This window comes from Urocitellus parryii, chromosome 10 (genome assembly GCF_045843805.1).
Source record: "Urocitellus parryii isolate mUroPar1 chromosome 10, mUroPar1.hap1, whole genome shotgun sequence".
Classification (NCBI taxonomy): domain Eukaryota; kingdom Metazoa; phylum Chordata; class Mammalia; order Rodentia; family Sciuridae; genus Urocitellus; species Urocitellus parryii.
Genome location: NC_135540.1, coordinates 116,106,643 through 116,124,230, shown reverse-complemented (window position 1 = coordinate 116,124,230; position 17,588 = coordinate 116,106,643). Strand labels below are relative to the sequence as shown.

General features: G+C 41.3%; 1 protein-coding gene across 2 annotated transcripts in view; it reads left to right on the top strand.

The window, feature by feature from the left end:
• The first annotated feature begins 230 nt into the window (after positions 1-230).
• Tbc1d1 (TBC1 domain family member 1) overlaps positions 231-17,588 on the top strand; it is a 214,792-nt gene continuing 197,434 nt past the window's right edge. For both annotated transcript variants that reach the window (XM_026385254.2, XM_026385235.2), the window contains exons 1-2: positions 231-529; positions 11,375-11,882. In XM_026385254.2, the coding sequence (XP_026241039.2) occupies positions 11,466-11,882 (417 nt within the window). In that variant the 5' untranslated portion in view covers positions 231-529; positions 11,375-11,465. The remainder of the gene's footprint in view (positions 530-11,374; positions 11,883-17,588) is intronic.

The window sequence follows — 17,588 nt, the reverse complement described above, 5'->3', positions numbered from 1 at the left end:
GCGGGAGGGGGTGAAGGCCGCGGCGGACCCGCACTGCAGCAGCTGTTGCTCGCCTGTGACTCGTCCGTCCCGGCCGTGCGGCGCGGGCAGAGTCACACGGCGCAATGGGGAAGGGAGGGGGGTGCGCCGCGTCCCCTTCTCGGCTCCCAGGGGACCGAGTAGGGAGATCCCGTCTTCTGCCCTCCCCTCGCCTCCCCGCGCTCGCCCAGCCAGGGAGGAGGAAACGCGAGCCGCGCGCAGACACCCCCCCCCTCCTCCTCCTCCTCCTCCTCGGCTGTGGCTGCTGCTGCTGCTGCTGCCGTCCGCTCTACGGTGCCTGTTGCTGCAGCCGCCACAGGACCGGCAGTGTCCTCAGCCTGGAGAAGAGGCGCCAGATCTGCGGAGCTGTACCCTCCCAGCACCCGGCGGCGGGAAGAGCGCAGCCAGCTGGGGACGATGGATGCCCCGCCCGCTCAGGCCGTCCCCACCGTGCCCCCGAGCACCTGCGTGCCGCGGCCCGGCCCTGGGCTCTGAGCGCGCAGCGGCACAGGTAGGCGCCTTTTGGGGCTTTGCCCACGCCACCCGCTGACCCTTCCCGGTGGTCCCGGCTGCTCCCAATTCTCGGCGCGCCCCTGCGCTCCCTGGCCGCGGAGAAGGCGCAATCCTGCAGCTCAGGGGCGTTCCTGTTGTCCTCGCCGCGCGGGGTCTCTGGGGGCGGCAAGGTGGGGGGGTGGAGTTCACTGCCACCGTCTGGTCCCCTACTTGCACGAAAGCGAAACCTTGACGTTCCTAGCGACCCAGGAGCTTCGGCCGACTTCTACCCTGCCCCCACCTCCCGCTCATTAGTCTTCTCACCTCTCTCCTCCTCCCTCCCGCCAAATATCGTGTTTGTAAAGCGACCACATTGGAAGGACGGTGGTCAGAGTGACCCCATGCCACCCTTTAATAAAAGTTTAGAGTACTTTGTTTTAGTAACTTTGGCTGCTGCACCAGTGCGAGCAACATTTCTTTCTATGGGCACATCCTGTACCAGTCATTTTGAAACCCTGCTTAATTGTTTCTAGCAGCTTCCTGGTCGCTGTGTGATTATGAGACCCTCTCAAACGTCGCCACACATTGTTTTTTTCTTTTTTTTTAATGAAGTGTCATTTTGTTTGAAGTCCAGCTAGTGATGGCTTTCTCCGTTGTGATTCTATTTTAAATAGCTTGTTCTCCGGAAGTTGCTTAAAAAGGAAAAGAAATTGAAAGTGATAATTGTTTCTTCCATCCAACAATTTAGTTTTGGAGTACCCTATATTACATGGTAGATGTTTACTTCATAGATCTCTCATCCTTCATTCTAGATGCTTGGATGATTTCGTAAATTGATAAAATCAGACTTTGAAGGAACTTTAAAAATGACCTGGTTTAAATGGGTCACACCCAAGTAACTCAACTATCTCTGCAAGTCCAAACTTCCCAACTTTTTGCATTGGACAGGCTGAACTAAACATACAGGCCCTGATAAAAGAGACCTTGTTTAGAAGAGTAGAAATTCATTCTCTTTCCCAGGCGTGAGATGGGATTGGGAGCTGTTGCCTGCCCCTGTCTTTGTTGTGTTTTTGGGAGTCTGCTCTGTGTGGGAGGGGTGGGGGTGGAGGAATGGAAGGAGAGATGTTCTGAGGCTGAGTGGGGAATGCACCTTGCAAAACACTCTTTGCTTGTGTGACTTTTCAGGTTCTGTGACTGTCTGAGGTTTGGGATCTCCATTGTGAGTTTTGTACCTTTTATAAGCGTTCAGACTGCTCCTTTTGGTTAGGAGGGAGATGTGCCTCATTATCAGCTCCTTTCTGGGAGCCCTGAGGATGGATGGTTTGTAAACAGGTGCTTGTCAACCATTTGAAATTGAATATGATTGCAGTCTCCAATCTGCCTGTTTCTTCTTGTTGTTTTTTCATAACAAGTTATAGGGAAATAAGATCATAACAAGTGCTTTCCAGATTTATCTATAAGTACCTATCAATGTAACATGAGCTGCTGGACGGTAGGCAGAGCTGTGAGTTAAAAGGTACCCTATAAAATGTTGAATACAGGTGGGGTATTCTGATACTGTTGAGTACAGAGACATGAAAGGGGCCATTAGTGTTTCTGAGGAAGAAATAAAATCAGGTGGTAATTAATATAAATATATTTACATGGATTTGCATACCAGGAGAAGAGGGAAAATTTAGTTATGAATTATTAGCATTAAAGGAAAGTTTTGCACATGGGCCTCCTGCCATAGTCTACCATTATCTGTCCTGCTGAGAGCTCTGGGATTTCCCTTTTCACCGTGATAGCATTTCTGATTGGGTGGTTGTCATGCCAGTGTTAACTTTTTATCTCATAAGACAGTTTGTCATAGTATGAGTGGGTATAAGGAGAAGATGGCCAACTGTGAAGAATTGGGGCTTGCCCCTTCTTCCTCAATATCCAGGCATTGATAATTGCTAGGAGACAGCCGGGACCAGAAAGGCTGCTGTCACAATCACTCGTGCCTGTGCAGAGCCAGCTGTGGTAGTTACTTCTTTCTGGCCCAGACAGATCTTCTAGGATGTTCTAGGGGGAGCATTTCTCTGCAGTTCCCAGTCTCCATGCTTTCCAGATTCTCCCAGAAAACCTAAAATATATATGTATCTATTTGGGGGACTCAATGTGAATGCCTGGGCACACTTTGCTCTCCCCTTTCCGTAGTCCACTGTGCTACCTTCTCAAGGTTAATGGCCACAGTAGTCCCAATACTTGATCTACTCCCCATCCCTTTCCTTTCCCTGGTTATTGAAACTTCAAGAAGTAGAATCCGTGCACTAAACTGACAGTCTGCTCAGCAGGCAGGGAGCACTGGGACCCGTGTGGCAGCACTGATGCCAGAGGATTTTGGTCTTCAGTCAGAACCATTACCTTGCAATTTCCTCTGCTTTTTCTCCTTGTCTCTTCCTTTCCAACCCTGAATTCCAATAAAAATATTTTTTTAACAAAATTCTTCACAAAAGGCATGGCAGTTTCCATTTTCAAGGTTTTTTGACATTTTCAAACCAAAACTTCTGTTTGAGAGGTTCTTAGCTTTAAGGACAATGCATCCCTTTTCAGGTTTCAAATGTTTAGAAAAAAGATTTGTCATGTTTGGGCCATATGAAATAATCTTGAACCTCTGGTTTCAGTAGAACTGAAAAATCCTAGGAAATACGTTTTAGTACTAAAAAAGAGCCTTTTTAATTTTTGAAAGTGTCTGTTTCCTTTGGGATGATAACAACCATTTTTTTTTAATCTCGGAAAGAAAATGCATCTGTTTAACTTTAGCAAAACATTATACATGATCAGTGAACCTAAACTTCTGAAGTAGGTAAGCACTTATGGTTGTGTTGTCAGAATTAGTGAACTTATATATAGGTAAAGTGCCCAGAACAGCACCTGGTTCATAGTCAGCATTCAAGTTACTTATTGCTATTGCTATATTTATTTGTTTGTTTTATATTTTTAGAGTATAACTTTAATATTAAGTTTGGATTACTGAGGCCAGGTGAAATCTAGATAGAACACCCAAGCTAATCCATTAGAAAGATATTTGAGAGTTATTCCCTTCTGATATATTGTTATATAGGAAGAAATTTGTGCATAAGACAGATTTGGATTCCAGTCCTGCCTTCATCATTTATTAATAAGGGTCTATTCTGTAATGGGGACGATGAAACATACTTCTCAGAGTTGTGAGAGTCAACAAGTTCGTATATGTAAAATGCCCAAGAAGAGGTCCTTGGTTCATAGGTATTGCTCCAGTGAGTAGTTAAAAGTAAGCATGGATACTGGACTCAAGGTACCTTGGCCCAAATCCTGATTCTGTCACTTTCTGCTGGTATGACCTTAGGCAGGTTTGTTTCCTTTCCTGTGCTGTCAACTCCCTTCTCTCTCCTCTTTAAGTTGGAAGTTATAAAGATAATAGTTGTTCATAACAGTCCTTATTTTTCATGGTTGTTTTGAGAATTAAATCAGTTAGTAGATACATGGTGCCATTGTTATGTGTTAACTGTTACTATTACTACTTTCCTTAAAGCAGCTAAGCAGGAGGGAGGGTTATACATAATCTCTAAAGGCCAACCTCTATCCCTTTGTCCTATGCAATAAAGTACAAGAGATCACAAGAAGTGGCTTTGGTGGGCTAAAGAATTAGGCTTGAATTGGCTCGGATTTATTTAAGAAGGAAGTCTTTCAAAAACAACATTTTTTTACATGTCACATTAGAGATGTACCCTATATTGAACCATCCATGATGATGGTAGGGTTAGAACTACTGGTTTTGGGACCTCTGTGTGCCAGTGAATAGCTTACTAGGTAGCTCTGAAGGATCATTGCAACCTGGGCTATTGGTGGGTGAGTGTACACCCTGATCAGGGAGGGATTCTGTGGAGGAAGTGGACCGTTGGTATACCCACGCCAGTGGCCCTATTGTGTGGGAGTAGACTACTTCAAGTTTCAGTATTATTTTGCTCAGGTACATGCCCATTCTGGGTAAAGAACAGAAAAATTAGACCGTTGAATAGCCACTGGGAACTTCCTATTTCTCCTGGGCTTCGCAACAGTTACTCAGTATTGGCTGGTTCCTAACCTGGCTGGGAGCGATAGGCTCTCAGCACTCTTCCTTCCATCTTACTCTGAGTCATTTGTGTTGCTATAATAAAATTCCCCAGGCTGAATACTTTATAAAGAAAAGGGGTTTATTTGGTTTACCATTCTGCTGCCTGAAATGTCCAAACACTGGCATTTGGTAAGAACCTCCTGTCTGTGTCACTATATCACAAGCTAGGTGATGCTGTAGCAGACATTATACCAGGGCAGGTGAATGTTTGGAAGTGAGAGATTACCTGTTGAGAGAGGAAGAAAAATGGTGGGGAGGGATCAGGGTCCTTTATAACAACCCAGACTTGTGGGAGCTAATACACTTCTGCAGACATAGCCTGCCCTATGATACCAGCATTGATTCCCCCAGGAGGGTGGTTATGACCCAGACACCTCCCACTAGGCCCTGCCTCTAGAAGGTTCTACCACCTCCCACTACCACTGCAATAAAGACCAAGTTTCCAGGACATGAACCTTGGGGGACTCACTTAAACCATACCCAAACCATACCCAAACCTTCCCACCAGCATTGCAAGCAGATGAGGGCTGAAACTGCAGAGGCTGATACATTGTGGCCACTGGGAAGTCCCTCTCCTACTCTCTGTGGGGGCTGGGAAGAGAGGGGCTTCCCACTCAGCAGCTTCCTAAAACCTATCCTTGTTTCTCTTGTTTCCTGATCAATAAATCCCATCCTTTCTTCACACATCTCCCCCACATTTTTGTTCCTGAAGGGAAGATGGAGCAGCTTTGTTTCCTCATACAATAGTGGAGACATTTTGTATTATGCATTATGAAAATCAGATTCACCAGATTTTAGCGATAGAAGAAAACTTGGAGATGATCTTGTTTTATACTCTTATTGAGAATAAACTTGAGATCTGGAGAAGTAGCTCGCTTTTTCAACTTCACACTTGAAAGTGTTCTCCTGAGGAAATGGAGGTTTGCAGCGCTTGGATAGGAGTCAGGGACTGGGATTGTCCTAATTCTGTCACTAAATTTGAAGAAGCCACTTCATTTCTCCAGAACCCAGTTGCCTCATTTCAAATATGAGAAAAGTTTCTCAATGGCTTAAAAGGACCTTGCTAGCTTTAAAATTGTATGGTTCTAAGTGCATGCTTCTAGGGATAAGTAGCATAGCAGAACTCACGAGATATTGAAACTGCTTTAAGAAAAGGGTGTCTTTATGTTTTGAGTAGCTGCTGCATTTAAGGACCATTCCAGGTAGGTGCCGCATAGAATACAAAGAGTCTTTCTGGCAGAACAGGGCTTGTTCACACATGATTCTACTAACAAGAACACAACAATGCATGATAGTATTTTCACTGTGGATATTAAGCAGAAGAGGCCTCCTTGGAATAGGTGATTGTCTCTGAGTCTTAAAGCAAATGGTCTTACCTGAGATTGAGTGCAAAGTATATGGCTTGAAATGGCTTTAAAAATAATGCAGTGGGTTGTTAGTACTATTGCATGGTTCATTTATTCCATGATACTTTTTATTAAAAAGTAATGTGTTACTCACCTAGTCTAAGTCACCATGAATCTTACACTAGAAGTATCAGAATTGTTCACAAATAATCATGGCTATGTCTGAGGTCAGACTTATAATTTGATATTTTATAAGTGGTGTTAAGGTCTAATCTACTTTTTATAGAAGAAATGTGAACATGCCACAGCTGGGTGAAAAGTCAAAACTTTAGGCATTCACAACATTTTATCAATAAAATGGCATAACTAATTTGATGAACAGGGCCTGGTTCATAGTGAGCACTCAACTAAAATTACTTATTTCTATTACTATATGTATTTTTTTATTATATGTTTAGAATTTGATATTAGGTTTGGATTACTGAGACTATATAAAATTTGGAGAAAAATGGTTGTTACCTCAAAGCAAACAGACACCCTCAAAATGAAAGGCCTTTTTGCCAGTGCTAAAACTTTCCCTACAGTCTGATTATTTCACAAGTGGTTTAACTATCAAGAAAGCTGAAGTAATTCTGCTATGCTTGTTGCTACCCTAATAATTACTGCATCCCCTAAAATAATGGAGAGATCTGGGATTTGTCCTTTGTAGTCATTCTAGTACTTCTTCAAACATGTCTTGGGATTAGCAGCTGTCAACAGTTAGAACTTGAACAGATTCAGTTACAGAACTGGACGTTAAGCCAGACATTTAATGCCACTTTCACCTGTAGGCAAGAGAGAGAGACTATTATTTACTGGATTATATGGAGTTCTGATCTATTTTCATTGTCAGGGGAAGCTGTACACTGAAGGAAGAGAGTCAGGGACTGCACTTTCACAAAATATATTTGGGCTCTAAGTAACGTATTGGTATATTTCTGAACTTGGGAACATTTAAATTTTTAAAAATCCATTCTGAATTGTATGAATTATAAAAATTTACTTTTAAAATATGTGTGTGTGACTGTGTGTGTGTGTGTATCATGTAGAAAAACATTAGAGTTTAAAAAAAAGACTTCAGTTCTATTTCAGAAGAGGTTTAAAATTTGAATTTGAATACTGAGTTTCATAATGCTAAACCTTAAGAGTTTGAGAAGCTTGCAGTCCTGGACACCTGTTCAGACCCTTCTAGTGAACATAATGCCTGGGTAAAAAGTGCCCAAGGACATAATGATGGCTGCTCTGAATCATCTAGGAGGAAAGAGATGGTGGTCCCTTGAGCTATAACGTAAATATGAGCTGGAATTAAAGGGAAAGAATGAGAAGGTTGGGAGATGGTTCTCCCTGGGTCTCTCATGTTTTCACATATCCTGTGAATGCCCTTGTTCTGAACTACGTTTTCAATCACGTTTCTACAGAAAACAACTATGGAAGATAGAACTAATACAAGACTGGGCAGCCTTTAAAATATGCAAGTTCCTTGGCTCAGGTCCTTCTCCTGTCATCCCCTGTGATGAGTGTCCACTGGCCTGTTGGGATTGGGGTTGAGGGAAATGACACAAGTACTGACTCTCTGGCTACTGCTATTGGTCTGAGTGATCAATTGTCCTTTGTCTCTGACCCAGGAATCTCGTGTCTTCTATCTGCAAGTTAACTTGTGGCAGGCTAACTTGTTAGCTGACAAATATGGTAAAATCTCAGGCCCTTACGGTTTGTGACAGGTATTGTGTTCCAAAGAGAAAGGAATGGTATATGCATTGTAGCATGGGAAAGCACATCTTATTTGGGAAACTATAAATCTCTATTTTCAGAGTCAAAAGATCTATGAAAGAGGACATTAGGGAGAGTATTATAAAATTGGGTGTATATACAGGATCAGATTCCAAAGAGACCTGACATGACTTTTAGAGGAGCCTAGATTTTAGGGGAGAGGGTTGGTTACCAAGAGAATTTTAGCAGAGGAGCAACTGGTAAATTCTCTGTTAGTAAAATTGCCTGAGGGATGTGAGAGATGGATTGAAGGATAAGTTGCCTTTTCTAAGTGAGGAAAATATAAATTTAGATGGTAGAGTTGTAAGTAGTGATGAATAAAGAAGGAATCTTTAATCTGCTGTATTTTGGATGTAGAAAGTCCATGTGATAAAGGCTTGGTCTGCAGGGAGGTGCTACTGGGAGAAGTGAACCCTTTGGTGGGGGGCTACTAGGAGGTCTTTAGGTCACCCTATGGGGGTGTGCCTGGAGGCAATAGTCACTTGAGGTGAGCGGTTTTTCTCTTCCTCATGCTCCCTCTGTGATGTGCTACCTGGCCTCAGGCCTAAAAGCTACGGGGCCAACTGATCATGAACTAGAACCTGTGAAACCATGAGTTAAAATAAATCTTTTTCTCTTTATAAGTTGATTATTTCAGATGCTTGTTACAGTGACAGAAAACTGACTAACACAACCAATAAAATGAATAGTTCATTACAGTATAGTAGTGGAGGGAAGAGAAGTTCGGGTAAGGAAGGAGGTGACACTGATTTGGTTTTAAAATAGCTAATTTCAGGCTGAGGTGCCTATAGAGTATCAGGACAGAAATATGTAGTGACTGATACTGATCTGGACCTCACAAAGGAGGTTTCCATAGCAGAAAAACACGTGGGAATCATTAGGGGACATGTGACTGATGCATTCTTGTGCTTCAGTCAAGAAGATGGGCTTGAGAGTCAGGTACAGTCTCTCTCATGTCACTTTTTTTTTGGTTTTGTTTTTTGCTACTGGGAATTGAACCCAGGGCACTCAATAGCTGAGCTATATCCACAGTCATTTTTTTTTTTTTTTAATTTTGAGACAGGGCTGACTCTCTGGCTACTACTATTGGTCTAAGTAATCAATTGTCCTTTGTCTCTACCCAGGAATCTACTGTCTTGCTAAATTCCTTAGGGCCTCGCCAAATTGCTGAGGCTGACTTTGAACTCCAGATCCTCCTGCCTCAGCTTCCTGAATCGCTGGGATTATAGAGATGTGCCACTACTCCTGTTTCTCAGATCGCTTTGTGACAAGCAACTCAAGCTATCTTGAACTCCCTTATGAATAGTTTTCTGGTTCAGAAGAATAGCCTTACCAGGCACAGTGGCACATACCAGTAATCCCAGCTACTCAGGAGCCTGAAGCAGAAGGACTGCAAGTTTGCGAGGCCAGACTGGGCAACTTAATGAAAACCTGTTTCAAAGTAAAAAGGGCCGGAGCCTGACACGGTGGTGCACAGCTGTAATCCCAATGGCTTGGGAGGCTGAGGCAGTAGGATCTCGAGTTCAAAGCCAGGCTGAGCAATTTAGTGAGGCCCTAAGCAACACAGTAAGACACTGTCTCCAAGTAAAAAATAAAAGGGCTGGGGGTGTGGCTCAGTTGTTAAGTGCCCCTCAGTTCAACTCCTGGTACCAAAAGAAAAAAAAAAAAAAGGAAATAAAATAAAAATAAAAAGGGCTGGGAGTATAGCTCAGTGGTGGAGTACCCCTGGGTGGGTGGGGGGAGCAGAGAAAGAGTAGCCTCCAACAGATAAATATGAAGGTTAAAAGTGAGGCAACACATGTAAAATACTCAGCACTCAATAAAAGTCATCTGAGCATTAGACTGTGTCTGTTGACACCAGAAGATTAGATGAGACTGTCCAGAGGAAAGCAGTTGTAACAGGAAGAGAGGATGGAGTGAAGGAAGGGAGGAAAGCCTTCAAAGAACTTGAAAAGAAGCAAAGAAGCCCCTAGAAAGGTGAGATGAGAAGCAGAAGAGCTTCACTCAGGGAGGTGTGGGCAAGAGTTGAGAAATCCAACAGGGACCAGGGAGCTACAGACCACAGAGTCCCCTTTGGATTTCACAGCCTTGGGGATCTGAGTGACCTTAAGGGAAGCAATTTCAGTGGCTCTGTAGTGCAGTGTAGTGGCACTTACAAACAGTGGATGGGTGACAGGGAATGGAGACAGTTAGTGTAGACTTTCCCTGAAGAAATTTGTATAGACAAGAAAGAGAAGGAAGAGTTTGAAGTCAAGGGGAAATATCTTTTCTTCTCCTTTTGAATGGGAAAGACTTCACAATTTTTAAAAAAATATTTCTTGAACCCCTTCTCTCAGTCTGGCCCCGTGCTAGGCTCTGGGTCCAGGGGTAAAGAAGAAGACAGTCTGCTTTGTAGTTTCTTTTTTTTTTTCTTTTTAATTTTTTTAATATTTATTTTTCAGTTCTTGGCGGACACAACATCTTTTGTTTGTATGTTGTGCTGAGGATTGAACCCGGGCCACACGCATGCCAGGCGAGCGCACTACCGCTTGAGCCACATTCCAGCCCTGTAGTTTCTTCTTGTGTCTGTGCTCAGAGGGATACAAGAGAGACTGAAGGTCCAGGGAGCTAATGAGAGGAGGATAAGGCAGTCTGCTTTGTAGTTTCAATAAAATATATCAATATTATATATTATATATCAAAATAAATCAATAAAATATATCATTGAAATAGAATGAAAATCATAATTTAGAGCTTTTCTATCATATACGTATCATGCATATTAAACGTATGAGCATATATTTTCTAATAGTCTAAGTATTCACTATTTTCTCAAAAAAATAGACTTCACAAAAATAATGATTATTTCAAAGTTAGCATAGGTGGTATATGCGTTGCTCAGTTTAAGTTTTTTTTTAATTTATTTTTTTATTGATTTTATTATTTTTTAAAAAATACACAACCAGTTTAAGTTTTTATGCATGTTCCACATCTGGAATAATGGGACAAAATGTGTTAATATTTGAGAGATGCTGGGGATGCAGCTCAGTGGCAAAACACTTGCCCAGCTGGGTTTCATTCCCAGCACCACAAAAATAAATAAATAAATGAAATTTGATTAATATCACAGGGGATAAGGCCAATTGTTTAAAACTAGTCTGGTTCAGTATTCTGTGATGATGAGTGGATAATATATTTTTTTTTCTCATAAGATTTCTTTCTTGGGGGAATCATCTATACTGGATTTTATTATCTTGAAAAAATTCCTTGAAATAATTACTAGCTAATACAACAAGGTTTAAAGCTGTCAGAGGAGCGCTGGAGTGCTTTCTATTGTGCTTGCCTTTGCTGGCTCTGTGAGGCTTATGTTTAACCGTGGTTTCCCAGAGGGATCTTTGTGTCCTGTAATGAGTGTGACAGTTATGCCATTACTAGGTTTTATATGTAATACAATTTCAGGAAAGCTCTTTCTAGGCAAAGCAGCTTATTTGAACTAGTATTCATTTCTTCTTACATTGGTTTCAGACTTTTAAGTTCTAGAATAATAACTCTCTGAAAACAGCTATTGCTATGACTTCATTAAACTCTAATGCCTGTTTCTCTCCCCCAGGATTCCACCTCTGAAGCGTGTCACATAGATTGCTTCGTCTAAAATAGGAGAACAGAGGCAAGGTTGGGCTGTCTCCAGGTCTTTTCCTAAGATGGAACCAATAACATTCACAGCAAAGAAACCTATGTTTCCTAATGAGATCTCGGTGGACTTTGGCCTTCAGCTGGTGGGCTCTTTGCCCGTGCATTCTCTGACCACCATGCCCATGCTGCCTTGGGTTGTGGCTGAGGTACGGAGACTGAGCGGGCAGTCCTCCAAAAAGGAGCCAGCTACCAGGCAGGTCCGACTTTGGGTTTCACCCTCCGGACTGAAATGCGAACCTGAACCTGGGAAGAGTCAGCAGTGGGATCCGTTGATCTGCTCCAGCATCTTCGAGTGCAAGCCTCAGCATGTTCACAAACTGATTCACAACAGCCACGACCCAAGTTACTTTGCGTGTCTGATTAGGGAAGATGCCGCCCATCGGCAGAGTATCTGTTATGTCTTCAAGGCCGATGATCAAACAAAAGTAAGTTGAGGAGGGGATTCTAAAGATTAAGGTGTGGCTAGATAGCTTTTATGGTACAGGGATTGAGAAATTTAAGCATACTGGGATGAGTAAGGGGATGATGTTGCAGTTCTACATAGATTATTTAACTGAATTTTGTAAACCATGCACATTTGTGTTAAAATGCATATTCTGATTTCGAAGTGAGTGAACCACCAGCCTAGACTTCTAATGGGCTGACAGGGCTTGACAGGTGATGCCCTGCTGTTCCTTTGCTGATTGCACTTTAAGTAGCAAAATTCTAGATCAGTGATCTCCACATTTTTTAATTCCATTAAGAAAAATATAGTTATTTATAGACCATATAAAAATACTTTAAAGCTATTCATGGTGGCTCATCCCAGTAACTCAGGAGGCTGAGGCAGGAGGACCACAAGTTCAAGACCAGCCTGGGCAACTTAGCAAGACCCTGTGTCAAAATAAAGAATAAAAAGGACTGGGGATATAGCTCAGTGGCAGAGTGATCCTGTACTGCAAAAAGTAAATGAAATACTTTTAACCATTTCCCAAGGTGTAATTTTCACTTATGAAAAGGTCATTGATAAGAACAGTGGGTACTATTTGGGGGCTCTTGCCATGTGTTTCTTCTTTTGCCAACTCCATGTCAGACCTTTTAGCTTCTTATTGGTTTATCTCAATGTGTTTGAGGAAAACAGATGAGAAAGAGTCAAAGCTCTATTGGGTTCCTGTTCATTTGTGCTTGCATTGGTTACTGCACCATTATTGCATTTATAACCACAAATATTAAGCCACTAAGTCTAGATAAGATTGAAAATATAATCCATATAGCCCCTTTCTCAATTGAACCCATGAAAAAATGCAATTTGTGCAATATACAGACAACAAACAGTTGAGGGCCCCACAGCTAACCCCATGCACAGACAGAGGAATCCCTCTGCTACATTAACTGCCAAGCACACCTGTGTGACTAGAGCTCTGGGCCACACATGTACTGAAAGAGGTTGGCAGTGTCTGTCTCTATGGTAAATGTCAGTTCAAATTTAAAATATGCATAGAATGCTAATGTTTCCCCCCTACTCCATTAGGTTATTTTGCATACTCTCCAGGGTGTAAGACCTTTGTATGGAAATTAATGTTCTTGGTATAGTCTGTCCTCCATATCTCCAGTTTCCACATTCATGGATTTAATCATCCACAGATAGAAAATATTTGGAAAAATGATTGCGTTTGTCCTGAAAATGTACAGACATTTATTTCTTCTCTTTATTCCCTAAGTAACTGAGTATAACAACTAATTTTATAGCATTTACATTGTATTAGGCACTGTAAGTAACCTAGAGGCTGTGTATAGGTTTATAACAACTACTTATATAGCATTTGCATTGTATTAGGTATTATAAGTAACCTGGAGGATGTGTGTAATTGTATGCAAATTCTGTGCTATTTTATGTAAGGAACTTGACTATCTGATCGTTTTTTATGTGGTGGGGTTTCCCAGATCCAATCTTCTGCAGATACCAACAGGCAGCAGTAGGTCTGTGGAGACTCACTTTGGTTTGTTAATTGTTCATGCTTTTCTCCATTGATTCAGTGATCACTGCTCCAGATATGGTTCTAGAGGCATTGATAGGGAAGAGAAGCAGGGGATACGTGAATAGCGCATGATGGAAAGAGAGAAAATGGAACCTAACACATGCCCAAACATAGGGAGACTTTTTAAAATAAAAGCTACTGTGCAGCTCAAAACCACCATTTCACCCACACAGAATCAGATGTCTTAGTACTGAAGTCATGTATGTTATCGCCCATGCATCTCCAATGGACATGACAGTGTTATGCTCAGAGGGACGAACTTCCTCCATTCTAATTCCGTCTCGGACACCCATATACTGTTTCCTTGCAAATGAGTCTGTTTCCTTGTCTGTAAAACGGGTATAATTATAGTATTTATCTTGTAGAGTTGCTGGGAGAACTAAATGAACTAGAACAGGACCTGAAACTTAGTAAGGGAGCTAGGGGTATTAGCTCAATGATAGAGCACTTGCTTGCATAGCATGCACAGGGCCCTGGATGCACCCTTTAGCACTGCCAAAAGGAAACAAAAAGGAAAGGAAAGAAAATAAACTTGCTAAGCATTTATGTCCCATAAAAATGATTTATTCAGGGGGTGGGGGTGTAGTTCAGTGGCAGAGGCAGCCCTGGATTTAATCCCTAGTAGACTGCAATAAATAAATAAATAAATGATTTACTCAAGAATGCTTTGCTGGAAGCAGATTAAGTGCTGATTTCACTTCAGATCTTTGGCAAAAAGGAAAAGGATATTGAAATGCACGTCTTCTGCTCTCAGAGATGAGATTCTGGTCATCCTTGAGCAAGGCAATTATAAAACTGCATAAATAAAATGAACAGTTCTCATTACTTAGCCAGATTCCAGAATGAAAATCAGAGGATGGAATGGCCTCTAGCCAGGCCAGCTCTACATAAGGATTGAATTTCCTTGGGGAGGGCTTTTTCATGTCTGGTTGTTGAACACTTTGCACTTTTGACTCTTTCCAAAAATCTTTCATAGCCTTCTGTGAACTGGCACTGGTCAGTTACTTAGGTACCCGACAAGAGGGAGAGATTGGTAAGTAAATTCTTACCCCAAAGTAGAGAGTTGGCCTTACTCTGTATTCTAAAAAGCTATGATTGAAATACAAATGAGTTCTTAAGTTATTTTTGGCCTGTGTACAATTTTTACAAACACAAATTGTCACTCAGATATACATTGCTGCCAACCTGCTCATTTTATGAGAGAGCAATTTGCAACACAGGTACTCGAATCAGAAATGTAATGATAAATGACTGGCTGTGATTCTGACTTGCGTAATATCCGTTACGTTCTTGGACCCCATTGGCGCTGCATCTCAGCAGAGGCATGTCGCTGTAGGAGCAGGTTAACCTCCACTGTCATTTTTCTTGACTATTTGTAACATTTGCTTAGTGAAAGATTTCCCCGGATTAAGGCCTCTTCTAAACTGATGGGGTCAGAATCAACCGTGCTTGCTGAAAGAGACATAGGTGGGTACTGCCAGGGTAGAAGCATGAAACTCCTGTTTGAGAGGAAATCCTTTATCAGAATCTAAATAAATTTGCTGAAGAATATCTAGGGAAAAGAAGTACAAAAAGGAGCGATTTCACAGGTGCACCATGAGGTTACTCTTGCCATTCTAGGTTTCATGGAATATTCTCAAGTGGTTCCACACAGAAGAGTCTCCATGACCAAATGCATTAGGGCAACATCCCAAATCTTGTGGTCTGAGGATAACTTTTCACTTTTTAAAACTTATTGAGGATCCCAAAGAGCATGAATTTATGTGGGCTATGTCTGTCAATACTCACTGTACTTAAAATTAAAACTGAGATAAAGATATTGATTTTTAAACTTATTTTTTAAAAAGTTATAAACTCCCTAACTATTTATATAAATAACATTTTTATGAATAATAACCATATTTTCCAAAAAATATTTAGCAGTTAGAGTGATAGCTTTATGGAGATAATGGCTAGATAAACAGAAGATGACTAGATTCTCATAGCTGCTTTGTTTTGTTTTGTTTTGGTTTTGGGGGGGTGGTTGGTGGGTACCAGGGATTGAACTTAGGGGCACTTGGCCACTGAGCCACATCACCAGCCCTATTTTGTATTTTTAGAGGCAGCGTCTCACTGAGTTGCTTAGCACCTCACTTTTGCTGAGGCTGCCTTTGCACTTGCAATCCTCCTGTCTCAGCCTCCAGAGCTGCTGGCATTACAGGCGTGCACCACCACACCCAACTCATAGCTGCTTCTTCATTTATTCTGTTATGATTCGAAGTTTTGATTGAGAATAGGAAGGAAATTTGGCCTTACACTGATGTGTTGTAGGAAAATAGGGAAGTTGTGGGTATTTTTCTTTCATACAACAACTCAAAACACATTTATTTATGAAATCACTTGTGGATAACTTATGTACTTCAACAAACAGAGTATTTAATGAAAATTGTCATATACAGTGCACTTCTCTTTAGATAAAAAGTCTTGTTTACAAGTTGAGGAAGACATTTCTTTTAATTGAATGTAGATTTTAGAAAAACATTCATTATATGGTACTAGCATAATAAAAATGGATTTCCTAAGAATTGCTCAAGTATTCAGTGAAATTAAGAGGTGAACTAAAATTTTTTCAATCATATTTGGAAAAAAAAATTTAACACATTTACTAACTTGTTGAGTCTTTGCCATCTGATCTTTTCAGCTTCCATGATTAATTTCTAAGTGCTTCTCTTCTTTTCCCAAGGCTGATTAAGTTTGGCCTGTCTATCTACCAATATCTTTTGCCAAGATGTTTGTGATCACCAGAAAGGATCTTGAATTTCCAGCAGTGCTTCTTTTTAATTTCGGTACCTGCATTCATTATGGCTTGAGCATCCCTGGGAGTTTTAAATCTAGCATGTCATTCTGTATCTCTTTCTGGTTAATCAACATAAACAGCTTCTAAGATCACAGCCAAAGTGCCCTATACAGCATCCCTTATGATTTAAAATATGTGTAACAATTGTTCAACTATTTATAAAAACTCAAGAAGAAAAGTATTATTAAACCTACAAAAACCCTGGGTTCTTGAGTAGTGCTGCAGCTTAATTCAAGAGCTCCTAATTTTTGATAGAATACTAAAATAACTTCTTCCAAACAAGTTGTGGTCAAAAACGGTAGCTTCTTAAAGGTTAGCTGCGATGTGAAATCTGAAACAATATCAAAGCACTTCTGCATTTTCTTATATTAAAATCCATTGGTCTATATTGTGATTTAATGAAGGTTTAAAGATACACAATTCTGTACCATCTTGCATTGATTATTTGGAAAATATTGATTTCTTGAGTTAGACCACAGTCAAAGCACTTCTGTAACCTCTGAAAATTTCTTGCATCAAAGACAAACTGTTACCTTTTTGAACCCAATTTTTCTCAAAATGTGTGGCACTATAGATCACATTTTCTCATAACACCTTTGAGCATCCCTTCAAACATGTGACTCGGTGGTATAAAGTCTGGTTTGGGGCATAGTTTTGAATCTAGATCTGTGATAAGAAACACATCTACTCTGAAACACTGATGGGGGTGCTAACTAGGCTTTACCCATCACACCACGAAGAAAGCAAGAGCTCTGCTCAGGCTCAGGCCTCGAAAAATGGTCAGGTCAGAAAATCCTCTGGAGAGCTTTCTCTTTCCAAGTCTTCAGCATCACTTCCTCTAGCAGAATTCGCACTCAGGAGAACATCTGAAAGCTGAGCACAGTAGCACATGCCTGTAATCCCAGCCACCGAGGAGGCTAAGGCAGGAGGATTGCAAGTTCAAGGCCAGCTTTATCAATTTAGCAAGACCCTGTCTCAAAATAAAAAGACTGAGGGTTACTTTAGTTCACCTGTAAGAGTGTCTACCCTTTAATTAATCCTTTTTCTCTATCTAAGGGGTAAAAAGTTCTGCTCCTTTAAAGTGACTTTACAGCATGAGGAGAGGTAGTGGGAGTGCTGAGCTGGCCTGGAGCTTCTAACCTTTTGTTTGTGTTTTATGACAATCAAAGGAAAGGACAGGGGCTGGGGCTGGGCCTTAGTGGTAGAGCACTTGCCTAGCATGTGTGAGGCACTGGGTTCCATTCTCGGCACTGCATATAAATATATGAATAAAATAA